Source organism: Lolium rigidum, chromosome 6, assembly GCF_022539505.1.
Source record: "Lolium rigidum isolate FL_2022 chromosome 6, APGP_CSIRO_Lrig_0.1, whole genome shotgun sequence".
Classification (NCBI taxonomy): Eukaryota; Viridiplantae; Streptophyta; class Magnoliopsida; order Poales; family Poaceae; genus Lolium; species Lolium rigidum.
The window spans coordinates 332,869,493-332,887,031 of NC_061513.1; the positions used below are offsets into that span (position 1 = coordinate 332,869,493).

Consider the following 17,539-nt stretch of genomic DNA (forward strand, 5'->3'; position numbering starts at 1 on the left):
TTTCTAGCTGCCATCGTCCTCTTTTTTAAAAGTGCGTTCCTTAGTATTAGAGCATCTTCAGCCGCATCCATAAAGCGATCCTCAAACGGTGTTGGATTGAACGTTTGGAGGATATGTTCATGTCGTGTTTGGGGGACATCGCTCCCCAGCCGCGTCCTCCAAACGCCGTCCCCAAACTTTTTTTTAACATTAAAATACACTATTTTTTGTTTTTTTTTTTGCATTTTTATTTCAATAGCGAGAATAAAACATTTCACAAACTAATACATAATTCGGAACATGGTTTACACAAACTAAGACATAGTTTGGAACATGGTTTCCACAAACTAATACATAGTTTGAACCATGTTTGACACAAATATAAAACATTGCAAAATACTGAAACCTAACTAGTATTGGCATCGCCGATTTCGTTTGTTCGCTGCCAAGAAAGAACACTCTCACACACATCCAGTCACCCAAACTGGAAAATCTAGTTGTTGACGGTATCCCTATTGGTTCTTTCGAGGAAGAACAACCAGAAACCTTCGTGCCTATTTTCGCTGCGAAGCAACAACACTCAATCATCGTCCTCCTCAGCGATGTCGTCGTGGTAGTGCCGACGGCAGCGCGTCTCGTCGAACACCTTGACGCTCATGTCGGCCTCGCCAAGGTAGGAGAACGTGAGCACGAAGCTGGCTTCGAGGTGGTGGTAGCGCGCGAACTTCTCCTAGCCGGTGTGGAGGTACATCTTGCCGCGCGCGTTGAAGATCATGTCCACAATCCACCGGCAGCAGCCGCAGGCAGCCTCCTGTAGATGCAGCGAGTCCGGCTCGTCGCCGGCGAAGAAGTCGGTGAATTTGTCCGGCAGCATCTGGATGCCGAGTGGGTCGCCCTTGAGGATGACGACGACGAACTCGAACAACACTTTCCGCTCCTCCTCCTGCATGTCCGACGATGAAGAAGACGGCATCGCAGGCGACGGCGAGCATGCAGCTCTGCCGCGGCCACGACCACGACCACGTCCGTGGCCTCGGCCTCCGCCTCTACCAGACATGGCATCGAATCTTGATGAGATGGTGGTGGCTAGGGTTAGGGTGAGCGGCACTAGGGTTTGTGTGTGAAGAACGACGAGAGAGCGACCCTTTTTATAGGCTAGAGGGAGGCGAGGGAGCGGTGGTGCTCATTAACGCCGGCACGCAGAGCTAGGCGAGAAGACGCTTCACTGCGCCTCTGCGGGAACTGCACCATCGCTGGGCGCTAACAACTTCCGTCGCGAGGTAGGCGACGGTTAGGTTTAAACTTGAATGTGCCGCTGACGCGTCGGTCCCGCGTCTCTTCGCATCGCTTTTCGTTGTATCCGGCGTGCCCGGAGCGTCCCCTGTGTAGCGGGGACAGACTCGGGGCACCGGAGACCGTATTGGCCCGCGTCGAACAAAAAGAGGCTTTAAGGCACGCAGCTGGGAATGTTTTTTTTTTTGCCCGACGCGCCCCAAATCCTTTGGAGGATGCTTTTGAGAACGCGGCTGGGATGCTCTTAGATGCTCTGCTGGTCGGCACCTCGGCTCGGCTGCGCGTGCGCATCCTAGGTCCCTTGTTCGAATCCTTCCAAGAGCAAGGTTGTTTATATAAATGCATCATTCTCCATTGACTGCCATTACACACAGTAGTATAACATATATTGGATAAAGATAAAGAAGATCAAAAATCAACATAGTAAATAAGGAAACAGAGAGAATCGAACAATTCTACATATTCCTTCCATCTAAACCGAACACATTACACATTATGTTTGCAAGCAAACCATTCTTCTTAAGGGCAACCCTAGCTGGCGGTCGATCGCCTGGGAGGTCAGATTCTGACCAGAAAATTCTATTTTTAGTAATATTTTAAATTTGATTTATGGTAAAAATTCCGTTTTTAGCACAAAAAAATCGGACAAAAATGTGCCATACAGGAAAAGTTCTGCATGCATGCGCTAGGACAAAGATTCGCTGATGTCAGCGGAATCTTTTCCAAATTTTAATATTAAAAATGTTTTAACTTTCAAACGACAACTTCAATTTAAGATTCTCTTTCACCAATAAATCCGTCTCGACGAGATCTTCAAAACTAGCACTCATGTTAATATGTTTCGACAACTTTTTTTTTTGCTAAAAGTTATCAACCCTCTCTGTTTGAATAATCAACTCTCTGTACCCGAGTGATCAACAGTAAATGTATAAAATTATCAACCCCCAAATTTAAATTTGTTTGAAACATTTTGACAGATTTTTTTAGCTCACATGTTATTAGCGTATATTTTCTTTTCTAACAATTGCTTAACAAAATTTGCTATTTATGGAAAAGGTTGCATGCATTCCCTACGAGATAAAAAGAATGACGTAAGCGAGAATCTTTCTTAATTCTAAAATTTAAAATGTTTTATCTTCCAAATGACAACTTCAATATAATATACGTTTTCACTAATGAACTCATCTCAACGAGATCATCAAAACTAGCACTCATGTTAATATGTTTCGACAACTTTTTTTGCTAAAAGTTATGAACTCTCTCTATCTGAGTGATCAACGGTAAATGTATAAAATTATCAACCTCCAAAGTTAATTTATTTGAAATATTTTTACGGATTTGTTTAGCTCACATGTTAGTAGGCGATATTTACATATCTAGCAATTATTTAACGAATGCTATTTATGGAAAATGTTGCATGCATTCACTACGAGATAGAAAGAACAATGTAAGCCAGAATCTTTCTTAATTCTAAAATTAAAAATATTTTATCTCCTAAATGACAACTTCAATTTAAGATACGTTTTCACTAATGAACTCGTCTCGACGAGATCTTCAAAACTAGCACCCATGTTAACATGTTTCGACAATATTTTTTCGGGCTAAAAGTTATCAACCCTGAAGTACGTCATTTATCAACCGTAAATTATAAAACTTACCAACCCAAAAAAAAAATTAATTTCATTTCGAATGTTTTAGCGACTTTTTTTGTAATTTACAAGCTATCAACCCGGTGTCTCGTTATTTATCAACGGTAAATATAAATAAAAATCAACCCTAAAAAGGTTATTTCATTTAGAATATTTTAGCGAATCTGTTTTAGTTTGCAAGCTATCAACCCGGTTACCCACTATTTATCAACGGTAAAATATAAATAACTAACAACCCTAAACAACTAATTTCATTTAGAATATTTTAGTTACTCTTTTTACTTTACAAGTTATCAACCCGTGGCCACGTTATTTATCGACGGTAAAAATAAAAATACATGGCAAACCTAAAAAAGCTAATTTCATTTAGAATATTTTAGGAACTCTTTTTTAGTTCACAAGCTATCAACCCGGTGCCCCATTATTTATCAATGGTAATTATAAATAACTATAAACCATAAAAAGTTAATTTCACTTAGAATATTTTAGTGAACATTTTTTAGTTTACAAGCTATTAACCCGGCACCCCATTATTTATCAATGGTAAATATAAATAACTACCAAACATAAAAAATATTTCATTTAGAAATATTTTAGTGAATCTTTTTTAGTTTACAAGCTATCAACCCGGTGCCTCGTTATTTAGCAACGGTAAAAAAAACTATCAACCCTAAGTAGTTAATTTCATTTAAAATATGTTAGCGATTTTTTTGTTTAAAGTTATCAAACCGGTACCCCGTTATTTATCAACGGTAAATTTAAATACCTAGCAACCCTAAAAAGTAAATTTAATTTAGAATATTTTAGCAACTTTTATTAGCTTACAACTTAAAAATAGTACTAATTTGAGTAGCAAGTTGTAGTTCATTTAAGTTGCAATTGACTCCCCCCCCCCCACCTGTTATTTCCCACCTAAAAACCACTAGTCCGAAAAAAAAATTATAAAAAATTAATCCAAAAAAACATGAATTACCGTACGAAATAACAACAAAAACGGAATCATTGTCAAAAGAATTGCAAATAAAGAGAACTGAGAGCGTGTCTCGTGCTGAAAAAAAGTGCGAGATGCTCTGTACATGCATGCAACAACTTGTGAGAGCATGCCACGTGCTGAAAAGTTGGCTCATTAAATGTAAACCCATGAAATACTTTATGCATGCATGCAGTGTGAACGTTCTTGACTGTATGCAACTTGCAAGGTGGAACATGAACTGTTAGTGTGAACACACAGCTGCATGTGAACACAATTAAACACTGCGCGACAAAAAAGGGAATTGATTTCACGCGTGACGCGCAAGAAAATACACCGCACGAGCGGTTAAATGCCAGAAAATTCGTCTTCTTAAGTACGTACTACTAAAAAACCAAATCCAACAATTGCAGTATTCTTAAACCCATTGATGATTTAGTTTCCACTTCGTGCATACTAATGGAAGTTTCCAAAGGAAGCAATATATATAAAGGCTTACCATAGCAGTTTTAGAGAGGAAGTGTCATATCTAAAATAACATCAGCATTATTTATAGACTGAGGTAAAAGCTTTGCCTCATTCATTCATTAAGTAGAAGGTGCCCGATTTTTTAGAGAAAACCGGGCGAAAACCAACAACAACACAACAGTGCCAAGACACACCCACAACCACCCACACTCCCGCGAGGGACAGACCTAGCCATCCTGGCTACCAACAAATGCTACACAAGAAGCTCAAGTTGGCCTATGCCAAACAGATGGCCCTTCGAGGAGAGACCGACAGCTCCGATTCTAAAGACAAGCCCCGGATAGGAGATGAGGAAGACAAGCGCCGAATAGGACCTTCACCAGACCGCCCCTCGAAGGTCATCATACACCGCCCGAAGGCAGCTTCGACTTGAAAGCAAGAGGAGACCACCACGAAGACATCCGGACACGCCGGAACGGAGCCGACTAACATGACCTTGCCGCAACTAGACCTTGGTCACCACCATCGTCGTTACCTCACAAGCCTCCACCCGGAACACCCGCATCTCCGGTTGACCTCCTGCCAACCCAGATGCCTTGTGTGTACATCCCACCAGAGTGCGCGAAGGGGATCGCCAACTTAAAGACGACGCCCTCAAGAGGGGAAACGACGAAGAAACGACGCCGTCGTCCGATCCCTTAGGATCTAGGCTTTCACCCGAAGAAGTGAACCCGAGGGCAGCGAAGGTCGGAAAGCTCCACGACCGCCCCCAAGGAGGATGGCGACATCCGCGAACGCCGCGCGATCAGGCTTTCGCCCGAAGCAACCGAAACCTTCACCACCTCACGCGGCCGGACAGCAAGACGGAGCACATCGCCACCAGCCCTCACCCCGCTGCAACACACCTCCAACGCAGCAACAGCGCCACCGCCGCAAAGTAGCCACCGTCGAGATCCCGGAGCAGTCGCCCAGCTCCGCTGGTGCCCCGGCCCGACCAGAAACAGGACCACGGGCACCAGAGACACCGCGCACGCCGGGCAGAGCCCCATGGCCGGGGCGCCGCCTCCGTGACCTGCCTCCCCACCAGCCTTCCTGGCGGCCACCCTGATAACCCACAAGTATAGGGGATCGCAGCAGTCTTCGCGGGTAGTAAAACCCAAATTTATTGATTCGACACAAGGGGAGGTAAAGAATACTTATAAGCCTTAGCAACTGAGTCGTCAATTCAGCTGCACCTGGAAAAGCACTAGCAACAGGGGTGATGTGAAAGTAGCGATGATATGAGAGCGGTAGTAACGATAACACAGCGAGCAGTAATAGTAACACAGGAGCAATGGCACCAGAAGATAGTTGATACTACTTCCAATGACATGTAGAATGAGTATATGATGATGAAAGATGGACCGGGGTTCCCAGCTATCTACACTAGTGGCAACTCTCCAATAACAAGTGTTGGGTGAACAAATTACAGTCGGGCAATTGATAGGATTGAAATAGCATTAAGACAGAACATCAAGATCATTAATCATGTACGCATGTTTTCCATATATAGTCATACGTGCTCGCAATGAGAAACTTGAACAACATCTTTTGTCCTACCAGCCGGTGGCAGCCAGGCCTCTAGGGAATCTACTGGAAATTAAGATACTCCTTTTAATAAAGTACCGGAGCAAAGCATTAACACTCCGTGAAAACATGTGATCCTCATATCTAAGCCTTCCCCTTCAGTTGTCCCAATTTCTGTCACTTTGGGGCCTTTGGTTCCGGACATAGACATGTGCATACAACTTGTAGATACAATCTAAGCAATAAGTATAGAGCTTAAATCTAAGATCATGCGACTCGGGCCCTAGTGACAAGCATTAAACACAACAAGATTGCAGCAACAATAACTTCATAAACTTTGTAGATAGACAATCATAACGTAACAATCCATCGGATCCCGACAAACACAATACCGATTACATCGAGATGAATCTCAATCATGTAAGGCAGCTCATGAGATCATTGTATTGAAGTACATGGGGGAGAGAATACCAACTAGATACGGCTAGAACCCGTAGTCCATGGGGGAACTACTCACGGAGCATGGTGGAGGCGGTGGCGTCGATGGAGATGGCTTCCGGGGCACTTCCCCGTCCCGGCAGGGTGCCGGAACGAGACTTCGTCCCCGAATTGGAGTTTCGCGATGGTGGCGGCGCCCCAGAGTCTTTCTGGAGTTTCGTCAATTGGTGTCGCGTTTTTAGGTCGAAAGGGCTTATATAGGCGAAGAGACGGAGTCGGAGGGGCCACGGGGCCTCCTCCCCATAGGCCGGCGCGGCCAGGGTGGAGCCCGCACGGCCTGTCGTGTGGGGCCCCCCTGGCTCGCCTCCGACTCTCCTTCGGTGTTCTGGGGCCTTCCGGGAAAAATAAGATGTTTGGCGTTGATTTCGTCCAATTCCGAGAATATTGCCCGAACAGCCTTTCTGGAACCAAAAACAGCAGAAAACATGAACTGGCACTTCGGCATCTTGTTAATAGGTTAGTTCCGGAAAATGCATAAAAACATTATAAAGTGCAAGCAAAACATGTAAGTATTGTCATAAAACAAGCATGGAACATCAGAAATTATAGGTACGTTGGAGACGTATCGGCATCCCCAAGCTTAGTTCCTGCTCGTCCTCGAGTAGGTAAACGATAAAAAGAATAATTTCTGTAGTGACATGCTACTTACATAACCTTGATCATACTATTACAAAGCACATGAGATGAATGAAGTGACTCAAGGCAATAATCTATAGTTGCTAACAAATACATAACATATAGCAAAACTTTTCATGATGAGTACTTTCAAGACAAGCATCAAAAGTCTTGCACAAGAGTTAACTCATAAAGCAATAGATTCAAAGTAAAGGCATCGAAGCAACACAAAGGAAGATATAAGTTTCAGCGAGTTGCCTTCAACTTTCAACATGCATATCTCATGGATAATTGTCAACATAAAGTAATATGATGAATGCAAATAAGCAAGTATGTAAGAATCAATGCACGAGTTGACACAAGTGTTTGCTTCTAAGATGGAAGGAAGTAGGTAAACTGACTCAACATAAAGTAAAAGAAAGGCCCTTCGCAGAGGGAAGCAGGGATTAAATCATGTGCTAGAGCTTTTTAAGTTTTGAAATCATATAGAGAGTATAAAAGTAAAGTTTTGAGAGGTGTTTGTTGTTGTCAACGAATGGTAGTGGGCACTCTAACCCCCTTGCCAAACAGACTTTCAAAGAGCGGCTCCCATGAAGGACGTTATCTCTACCAGCAAGGTAGATCATCCCTCTTCTCTTTTGTTTACACATGTACTTTAGTTTTAGTTTTATGGTTGACACTCCTCCCAACCTTTTGCTTACACAAGCTATGGCTAACCGAATCCTCGGGTGCCTTCCAACATTCACATACCATGAAGGAGTGTCTATTTGCAAAATTAAGTTGCCTACTGATGAATCAGGGTAAAACACGTGAAGAGAATTATTAATGAAAGTTAATTAATTGGGGCTGGGAACCCCGCTGCCAGCTCTTTTTGCAAAATTATTGGAAGAGCGGATGAAGCCACTAATCCATTGGTGAAAGCTGCCCAACAAGATTGAAAGATAAAACACCACATACTTCCTCATGAGCTATAAAACATTGACACAAATAGGAGATAATAAATTTTGAATTGTTTAAAGGTAGCACATGAAGTATTTACTTGGAATGGCGGAGAAATATCATGTAGTAGGTAGGTATGGTGGACACAAATGGCATAGTGGTTGGCTCAAGGTTTTGGATGCACGAGAAGCATTCCCTCTCAGTACAAGGCTTTGGGCTAGCAAGGTTATTTGAAGCAAACACAAGTATGAACCGGTACAGCAAAACTTACATAAAAACATATTGCAAGCATTACAATACTCTACATTGTCTTCCTTGTTGCTCAAACACTTTTACTAGAAAATATCTAGACCTTAAGAGAGACCAATTATGCAAACCAATTTCAACAAGCTCTACGGTAGTTCTCCACTAATAGGTTTAAACTACATAAAAAAAAACTTAATCATAATCTACTTGAGAGCTCAAAACAATTGCCAAGTGTCAAATTATCCAAGTCAATATGAGGCATTTTCAGTTTCCAACCAAATTACAACAAGTGCAATAGCTTCCAACTTTTATCATTGAACATTAAAAGTAAAACGAAGAACAAGTGTTCATATGAAAAAGCAGAGCGTGTCTCTCTCCCACACAAGGATTGCTAGGATCCGATCTTATTCAAACAAAAACAAAAATAAAACACACAGACGCTCCAAGTGAAGGACATAAGATGTGACCGAATAAAAATATAGTTTCAATAGAAGAAACCTGATAAGTTGATGAAGAAGGGGATGCCTTGGGCATCCCCAAGCTTAGACGCTTGAGTCTTCTTGAAATATGCAGGGATGAACCACGGGGGCATCCCCAAGTTTAGACTTTTCACTCTTCTTGATCATATATCATCCTCCTCTCTTGATCCTTGAAAACTTCCTTCACACCAAACTTCTCATAAACTTCATTAGAGGTGTTAGTACTCAAAAAACATGAATTCACATTGGTCCTGTAGTGACACATTGCAAGAACTCAATAAAACATTAGCTACAGCTCTCCACGTCTAGAAAGCCTTACTTAAAGTCCGCAAGAGACAATGCAAAAAAACAGAGACAGAATCTGCCAAAACAGAACAGCCAGTAAAGACGAATTTTAAAGAGGTACTTCCGTTGCTCAAATCAGAAAACTGAAAACTAATGAAAGTTGCGTACATATCTGAGGAACACGCACGTAAATTGGCATAATTTTCTGAGTTACCTACAGAGAAAACAGCCCAGATTCGTGACAGATAGAAATCTGTTTCTGCGCAGAAATCCAAATCTAGTATCAACCTTCGATTAGAGGCTTCACTTGGCACAACATTGCAATAAAATAAAGATAAGGAGAGGTTGCTACAGTAGTAACAACTTCCAAGACACAACAAAACAGTTGCAAAATAAACACATGGGTTATCTCCCAAGAAGTTCTTTCTTTATAGCCATTAAGATGGGCTCAGCAGTTTTAATGATGCACTCGCAAGAAATAAGAGTTGAAGCAAAAGAGAGCATCAAAAAGCAAATTCAAAACACATTTAAGTCTAACCCACTTCCTATGCATAGGAATGTTGTACACAAATAAATTCATGAAGAACAAAGTGATAAGCATAAGAAGATAAAACAAGAGTAACTTCAAAATTTTAAGCATATAGAGAGGTGTTTTAGCACCATGAAAATTTCTACAACTATATTTTCCTCTCTCATAATAATTTTCAGTAGCTTCATGAACAAACTCAATAATATAACTATCACATATAGCATGTTTTTCATGATCCATAAACACATAATTTTTATCAAGCTCAAAAATAGTGCGATTAAAACTTTCAAACACACTTTTATCAATAATATAACAAGATGGTTGATCAATATCAAGAGATATGGGACTCATAGATAATGTCAAGACCTCTCCAATCCCATTTTCATTAGTAGTACAATTAATATTATCAAGTAACATAGGACCATCATCAAGAGCTTTATCATAAACATTTGCTACGCAAAATTCTTTAGTACCATGCATATCGACATCAGGCACAAACAAAGCATTATCATAAAAAATTTCAAAGTAGCATGGATTATCATAGATAACAGTAGCATAATTATTCTCGCAAGTTTTAATCATAGGGAATATTTCAAGAGAATCCACAGGAACATAACATTCATCCGCCTTCGATAAGCATGGAGGACAATCAAATAGTGTAAGAGATAAAGAGTTACTCTCATTAGAAGGTTGGCATGGGTAGCTAATCCATTCTTCCTCCTTTTGTTCATCACTCTCCTCTTCTTTTTCATCCAAGGAGCTTTCAGGTTCATCAATTTCCTCCTCTTTTTCATCCAATGAGCTTTCAGGTTCATCAATTTCTTCTTCCACAGGTCCCTGCAAATTGTGAGTGCATTCTTGTGCATTAATGAGTCTCTCTTTATAATCAATGATATAAGGATTATCAGTGTAACTTTCATTGCAAAAATTAAGAATAGAAGAGACATAATCTTTAAGGTCCTTACAAACAACACAAGTTTCATAATTTTTAACCATGAAGGATTCTATCTCAGAGGCTCCCATAAATATGACAAATGTCTACCTCTTCAAACCCAAAATGAATATAGCTATTCCAATTATAGTTCTTAATTAAAAATTCCTCACTAAAGCCACATTGAAATTTAAGATGTTTAGTATCCTGTTTAGAGCAACAGTTTATATCATGGCGTTTAAGCAAGATTTTAGCAATTGTATTCAGTTTTTCTATCACAGCACTCATAACTTTTCCCGTTCTTGATTCTCTATAATTATTATATAATACTATAAGCTCCAAATAGGTTGTAGGTTCTCCCATAATAGCAGTTTTTAATTTTTCGATTTTTTCAAATTTTTATGGATTTTTGGGTATATGAGGAAAATAAAACAAGACAAAAAGAAACTAGACAAAAATAAACTAAGCAAAATAGTACTAGGCAGAAATAAACTAAGCACAAATATACTAGACAAAAGTAAACTAAGCAAAACAAAATAAAATAAAACAGAGAGAGAGGTAGAGTGTACTCCCCAGGTGAACTTATGAGTAGAGCTATGCCTCCCCGGCAACGGCGCCAGAAAACGGTCTTGATAACCCACAAGTATAGGGGATCGCAGCAGTCTTCGCGGGTAGTAAAACCCAAATTTATTGATTCAACACAAGGGGAGGTAAAGAATACTTATAAGCCTTAACAACTGAGTCGTCAATTCAGCTGCACTGGAAAAGCACTAGCAACGGGGGTGATGTGAAAGTAGCAATGATATGAGAGCAAGTAGTAATCGATAACACGATAGCGATAATAGTAACACGGGAGCAATGGCACCGAGAAGATAGTTGATACTACTTCCAATGACATGTAGAACGAGTATATGATGATGAAAGATGGACCGGAGTTCCCAGCTATCTACACTAGTGGCAACTCTCCAATAACAAGTGTTGGGTGAACAAATTACAGTCGGGCAATTGATAGGATTGAAATAGCATTAAGACAGAACATCAAGATCATTAATCATGTAGGCATGTTTTCCATATATAGCCATACGTGCTCGCAATGAGAAACTTGTACAACATCTTTTGTCCTACCAGCCGGTGGCAGTCGGGCCTCTAGGGAATCTACTGGAAATTAAGGTACTCCTTTTAATAAATTACCGGAGCAAAGCATTAACACTCCGTGAAAACATGTGATCCTCATATCTAAGCCTTCCCCTCCAGTTGTCCCAATTTCTGTCACTTTGGGGCCTTTGGTTCCGGACATAGACATGTGCATATAACTTGTAGATACAATCTAAGCAATAAGTATAGAGCTTAAATCTAAGATCATGCGACTCGGGCCCTAGTGACAAGCATTAAACACAACAAGATTGCAGCAACAATAACTTCATAAACTTTGTAGATAGACAATCATAACGTAACAATCCATCGGATCCCGACAAACACAACACCGATTACATCAGATGAATCTCAATCATGTAAGGCAGCTCATGAGATCATTGTATTGAAGTACATGGGGGAGAGAATACCAACTAGCTACAGCTAGAACCCGTAGTCCATGGGGGAACTACTCACGGAGCATGGTGGAGGCGGTGGCGTCGATGGAGATGGCTTCCGGGGGCACTTCCCCGTCCCGGCAGGGTGCCGGAACAGAGACTTATGTCCCCCGAATTGGAGTTTCGCGATGGTGGCGGTGCCCCTGGAGTCTTTCTGGAGTTTCGTCAATTGGTGTCGCGTTTTTAGGTCGAAAGGGCTTATATAGGCGAAGAGACGGAGTCGGAGGGGCCACGGGGCCTCCTCCCCATAGGCCGGCGCGGCCAGGGTGGAGCCCGCGCGGCCCTGCTCGTGCGGGGCCCCCCGGCTCGCCTCCGACTCTCCTTCGGTGTTCTGGGGCCTTCCGGAAAAAATAAGATGTTTGCCGTTGATTTCGTCCAATTCCGAGAATATTGCCCGAACAGCCTTTCTGGAACCAAAAACAGCAGAAAACGGGAACTGGCACTTCGGCATCTTGTTAATAGGTTAGTTCCGGAAAATGCATAAAAACATTATAAAGTGCAAGCAAAACATGTAAGTATTGTCATAAAACAAGCATGGAACATCAGAAATTATAGGTACGTTGGAGACGTATCACACCCCGCCACCGGGAGAGCGCGCCGCCGCGCAGCAGCCCAGAGATGGCCTAGGCCGGCCCGCACCAGGCCCTCGCGACCCGCGCAGCGGCGCCACGGCCGCAGCCGAAGCCAACGCCTCCCGAGCCTGCGCCGACGCCTCCTAGACCCCCACCGCACCCTCGCCCCACCGGGCCCGCGCCACAGCACCCGCCGACGGGCCGCCATGCCGCACCATGCGAACCCCACAACCGTCGCCTCAACGCGCGCAGGAGAGATGTCGGGGGCGCCCGCCAAGCCCTCCGCCTTCAGCGGCCAGGCGCCGCCACTGCCGCCGGTGCCAGCGGCAGCAGTGGCCGGGGGTGGCCGAGATCTAGGGTGGCTCTACTAGGGTTTGGGGGTGCCTCCGGAGTCGCCCCGCGCGAGAGAACCCGGAAGGTTTTAGACTTGTCAACATCAGCATTTATGAATACACTAAGTAATGCAAACTTGCATCTGCTATCTGGGGAGATATGTGCTAGGCAGGGCCGGCCCTAGGGGGAGTGTTAACACTGAACCTGATGAAGAGGGTCCACATGCAGTGGCCCAGCGAGAGCAAAAGGAAAGGAAGGAGAGCACCAGGTACCCACGGACTATGTGGTCTCGATGAGTGGCTGCCTATTAAGCATCGACGTCGATGACCGTTTCCACTAGCGGATGTTAGATGATTGATGCCATTAGCGCTCTCTCTCTCCCTCTCTCTCGGGCATGAACCCAATCTTGTACTCATGAATTTGAATCTACGGTGAATTAATCCCAGCTATGCTAGGCGAATTTGAGTCCGAACTACATCTCTGGTTAAGTGTAGTGCTAACAAATCGCTAACAGCGGCCAGGGAACCTAACCCGTCCATCCTCTCGGAAGACCAAAAAAGGCCGTGCGCATGTGAGAAAATAAGTCATGGGAAGGAGAGTGATGGAGACGCGCCGGCGTCGGATGGAGAGAAGGACAGCCTGCCGTATGGCCATCCTTGGCAGCCGCACGGTCGCGGATATGGAGAAGCGACAGAGCGGTCGTGGAGATGGTGAGGCGGCAACGCCTGGAGGAATAGCGGCCTGCCACAGGGCCTTCCTCGGCGATGGCGTGCTTGGACAAAGGCGGAGAGGTGCCGGTACCCGGTGGAGCGAACGACTGCCAGTCATCGGTGTTGGCTGAGAGTCGTTTCGCGAGAGAAAAAAAAAAACTAGCAGAGAAGGTGCACAACGACCAGATTAGAGACGGAACCTGAAAACCGGGAGTCACCGGCGGGAACTGAAAACGGAAATTATCTCACAGTGCGTTCGTGTGCGGAAGCCATCACGCGTCCATCGCCTCCCTGTCCGGGCGTGGGCACTGCCCTTGCAGTAGCTCCTCTACCATTATGGGTCCTGGATTTGGACTTTGGCAGGCTACCTCAGTCCTGCCCTCTCTGGCCGAATGAAGACCAGAAAACCTCTTAGAACATCTCTAGCAGAACCCATAAACTGGATAAAACTGAATAATAACTGCCGATTTACGGGTTGAGTTTAGAAAATGGCGCAGACTAGTCACCGTAAACGAGGCAAAACCGAAAAAAAGTTTTCAGGCCGAGACCGAAAACCTAACTCAGCCTGTATTTGTAGGGACCGAAAGAGCGAACTGAACGAACCTCTACTCGTGAAATTTCAGATCGAGCTAACTGCTTACGCCGGTACTATCGGCGGAATCCAACTAAATTCGCCGGAATCCAACCAAATTCCGGCGAGCTCGCGACGACATGGGGTGGCGCGGGGCGGGACGAGCTCGCTGCGGCGTGGAGCGGCGCGGGGCGGGCGAGCTCGTGGGCGGCATGAGCTCGCGCGGGGCGGGGTGAGCTTGCTGCGGGGTGGCTCGGGGCGGAGCGGGCGTGGCCGGGGAGGGCGGCGGGGGCGAGGTGGCGCGGACGGAGCCGGGGTGGGGCAGAGCAGCGTGGCGCAGACGAGGTCGGGGCGAGGCGGAGACGGGGCGATGCGGCGCGGGCAGGGCTGGGGCAGGCGGGGCCGGGGCAGGCGGCGCCGGGGCGGTGCAGGCGGTGCCAGGAGGGGGGGAGCGGGCAGAGCCGGGGGCGGTGAGGCGCGTGCGGGGCCAGGGTAGGGGCGGGCGGAGCTGGAGCGGGGCAACCGACGTGGAACTTGGCCGGAGGATGGGTGGATGGAGCAAGGAACAAGAAGAAGGAGGAGGAAAGACAAAAAAGAGCTCTAACATGTGGGTCTAGTGGCATAATTAAGAATATGCTTTTCTACAGTTTTTCTTTACGGCTTTTGATCTGCGCCGACACTTTTTCGACCCGTAAACACGAGTTCAGTGGCCTGAAAGTTCGCATTTTTGCGGGCTCTGCTAGAAATGCACTTACAATGTTTTAGGGCTAGAGGTCCATAGAAGCACAAGCCATACTGTAATTTGATAAGTACGCGTCCAAAACAATGTCGTAGATGTCACAATTTCTCCAAAATTTTGATATATTTGGACAGTCCGTCTCGAAAAAATGTCATGAATTTGTCTAAATTTTGATGCCATTCTGAAAAGGAAGTCGAGGTGGAGGGAGTATTACTTTACATATATATTCACGGAAAATCAAAACTGATCCTGTGTGCATACTCGGTATGTATATATAATATTTTTAAAGCTAAAAAAATTTGGAAATATTTTCTCGCATGTAGCATTTAGAGAGACATGTTCTATATGCACATGTCAAGTTTCACATAAAATCGATTTTTTTTGTACCCTGTGTTTAAATACAAAGGCACAAAACATATATTGGTTTTTGGTAGAACAACTTTGCGAGCACATAACACGTTAAGATATACAAGTGATATTTTCTTGTATTTATTTAATATATTTTTAAATAAGTTTTAAATGCATTTTAAACAAAGGGTTTATATGGAGGGGGTACAGAAACATCGTGTCCATATATTTAACAGATTCAGACAGACAGTCACATAGTAGGATCTAGAGTAGTCGACATATGACCATATCGCATCCATATATATACCACAAAATGTACATGTAAATATATATATATGTATATGTGATTTTCATATATATTGTATGCGTATGCGCGTTAGAGTTGGAAGCGTACGTACGTTGCCCTAGCTAGCATCGTCTTGTCTGCTGCGCACCCTCACCTTCAGCCCATCCTTCATGTGGAGTATGATGGACAGCTTGGGTATCGCCTCGGTGCCGGCGACCTCCATCCGGAACCTGGGGACGACGGCAGCAACAACAGCTTTCATCTGCGAGAACGCCAGTTCCCTGCCGAGGCACGTACGGGGCCCCACGTTGAACGCCACGAACTTGTACGACGGCTGGTGCCGGAGCCGCCCCGCCTTGTTCAGCCATCGCTCCGGCCGAAACTCCAGACAGTCCTTGCCCCACACCGACTCCATGCGGCCCATCGAGTACAAAGACACGATCACCCGCCGCGTCGTCCCCACAGCCGCGCCGCTCGGCAGCGTGTCCGGGCGCACTGCCGCCTTGTGCTCGAATGGCACTGGTGGGTACAGACGTAGTGACTCTGACAGCGCCGCGTGGAGGTAGACCAGTCGCTTCAGCTCGGCGGCGGTGCGGTGCTGGCCAGACGACGGGTGCTCGTGGAGCTCAGAGAGGATCTTTGCCTCGACGTCCGGGTGCTTGGTGAGCAGCCAGAAGAACCATGTCAGTGCGGAGCTCGTCGTGTCACGGCCGGCGATCATGAGGTTAAGCGTCGTGTCACGTAAGAACCGGTCGAACTGGGCGCCTTCCTTGCCGACCTCCGCTTGGCACGCCAGGTACAACGTGAGGAGGTCGGCGCCGTCGTCGGCACCGGCCGCGCTCTCTCGCCGGAGCGAGATGAACTCGGCGATAGACGCGTCGAGCACCTGCCGAGCCTGGTTCATCTTCTTGTGGTGGCCGATGTTTAGGTAGGTCTGGATCCTCAGCCACCCAACGGGCGTCATGTGCCGGTAGAACAGCACCTCCTCGGCGTCATCCATGGCCGCGGCGAAGGGGACTCGCGGGAAGTTGGCGGCTAGGCATCCGGGGTCGACGCCGAACACGAACATCGCCGTGAGGTCGAACGTGAGGCGCATGAACACGTCCTGCATGTCCACGACGGCACCAGAGGAAACGAAGCCGTCGAGGAGCGGCACGAGCCCGTCGTTGAGCTTACGCGAGGTGCTCCCGGCGACGGCGTCGCGGAACCTCCCGTCGGACAGCAGCGCGTGCGCCTTCCGCCGCTGGAACGCCCAAGACTCGCCGTCGGCGTTGAAGATGCCGTCGCCGAGCACGTCGAAGAGGGCGGCGAACTCCTCGCCCTTGGGCTTGCCGAAGTTGGCGGTAAAGATGTGCGCCACGTCCGCCGGGTTGGCCGTGACGAGCACGTCCACCGGCGTGCCCAAAGGCCCCTTGATGACGTGCGACATCCCGGGCGCCGCGCGCAGGAACTCCGTGAGCCAGTCGTGCACGCGCCCGGCGTTCACGCTGATGGCCGGGATCGCGCCCAACACCGGCCAGTTGGTCGGCAGCCCGTCCCGCCGGTAACACCTGAAGAGCAACAGGACGACGCAAGCAAGCGACGCCATAATCTCTACCGGGTACTTGCCGAGGAAGCCTAGAACCCACCATGACACGACCTCCATTTCTTTTGCGTTGTTTAATTAAGCCCGTGGAGTGAAGTGTTCTCGCCTTCTCGGGTGAGTTGGCTAGCTTAGCCTCAGGGTCATTTATATAAGTGGCTAGCTTAGGGTTTAGGTGCACGTGAAGGCAGGTTTCTTCTTTCTACCCTAAAGACTGATGAATGAGCTCACCATGAGCATATATGTAAATGGAAATTTCAATTTAGCTAGTAGTCTTTATTAAAAGAAATAAGGGTATTACTAGTTCTCAGTCGAAAATAATTTACTTTTCAGGTAGATGTCATTATCAAATCTCAGTTGTA

The 17,539-nt window shown here is 45.7% G+C and overlaps 1 protein-coding gene across 1 annotated transcript; it reads right to left on the reverse strand.

The window, feature by feature from the left end:
* Positions 1–15,713: 15,713 nt before the first annotated feature.
* Positions 15,714–17,240, reverse strand: LOC124664819 (alkane hydroxylase MAH1-like). Its single transcript, XM_047202253.1, has one exon. It carries the CDS (start codon positions 17,238–17,240, stop codon positions 15,714–15,716), a length of 1,527 nt encoding a protein of 508 aa, XP_047058209.1.
* Between the last annotated feature and the right edge of the window lie 299 nt (positions 17,241–17,539).

Coding starts and splice junctions, on each gene's coding strand:
- LOC124664819 (XM_047202253.1), bottom strand. CDS start 17,240: ATGGAGGTCGTGTCATGGTGGGTTCTAGGCTTCCTCGGCAAGTACCCG.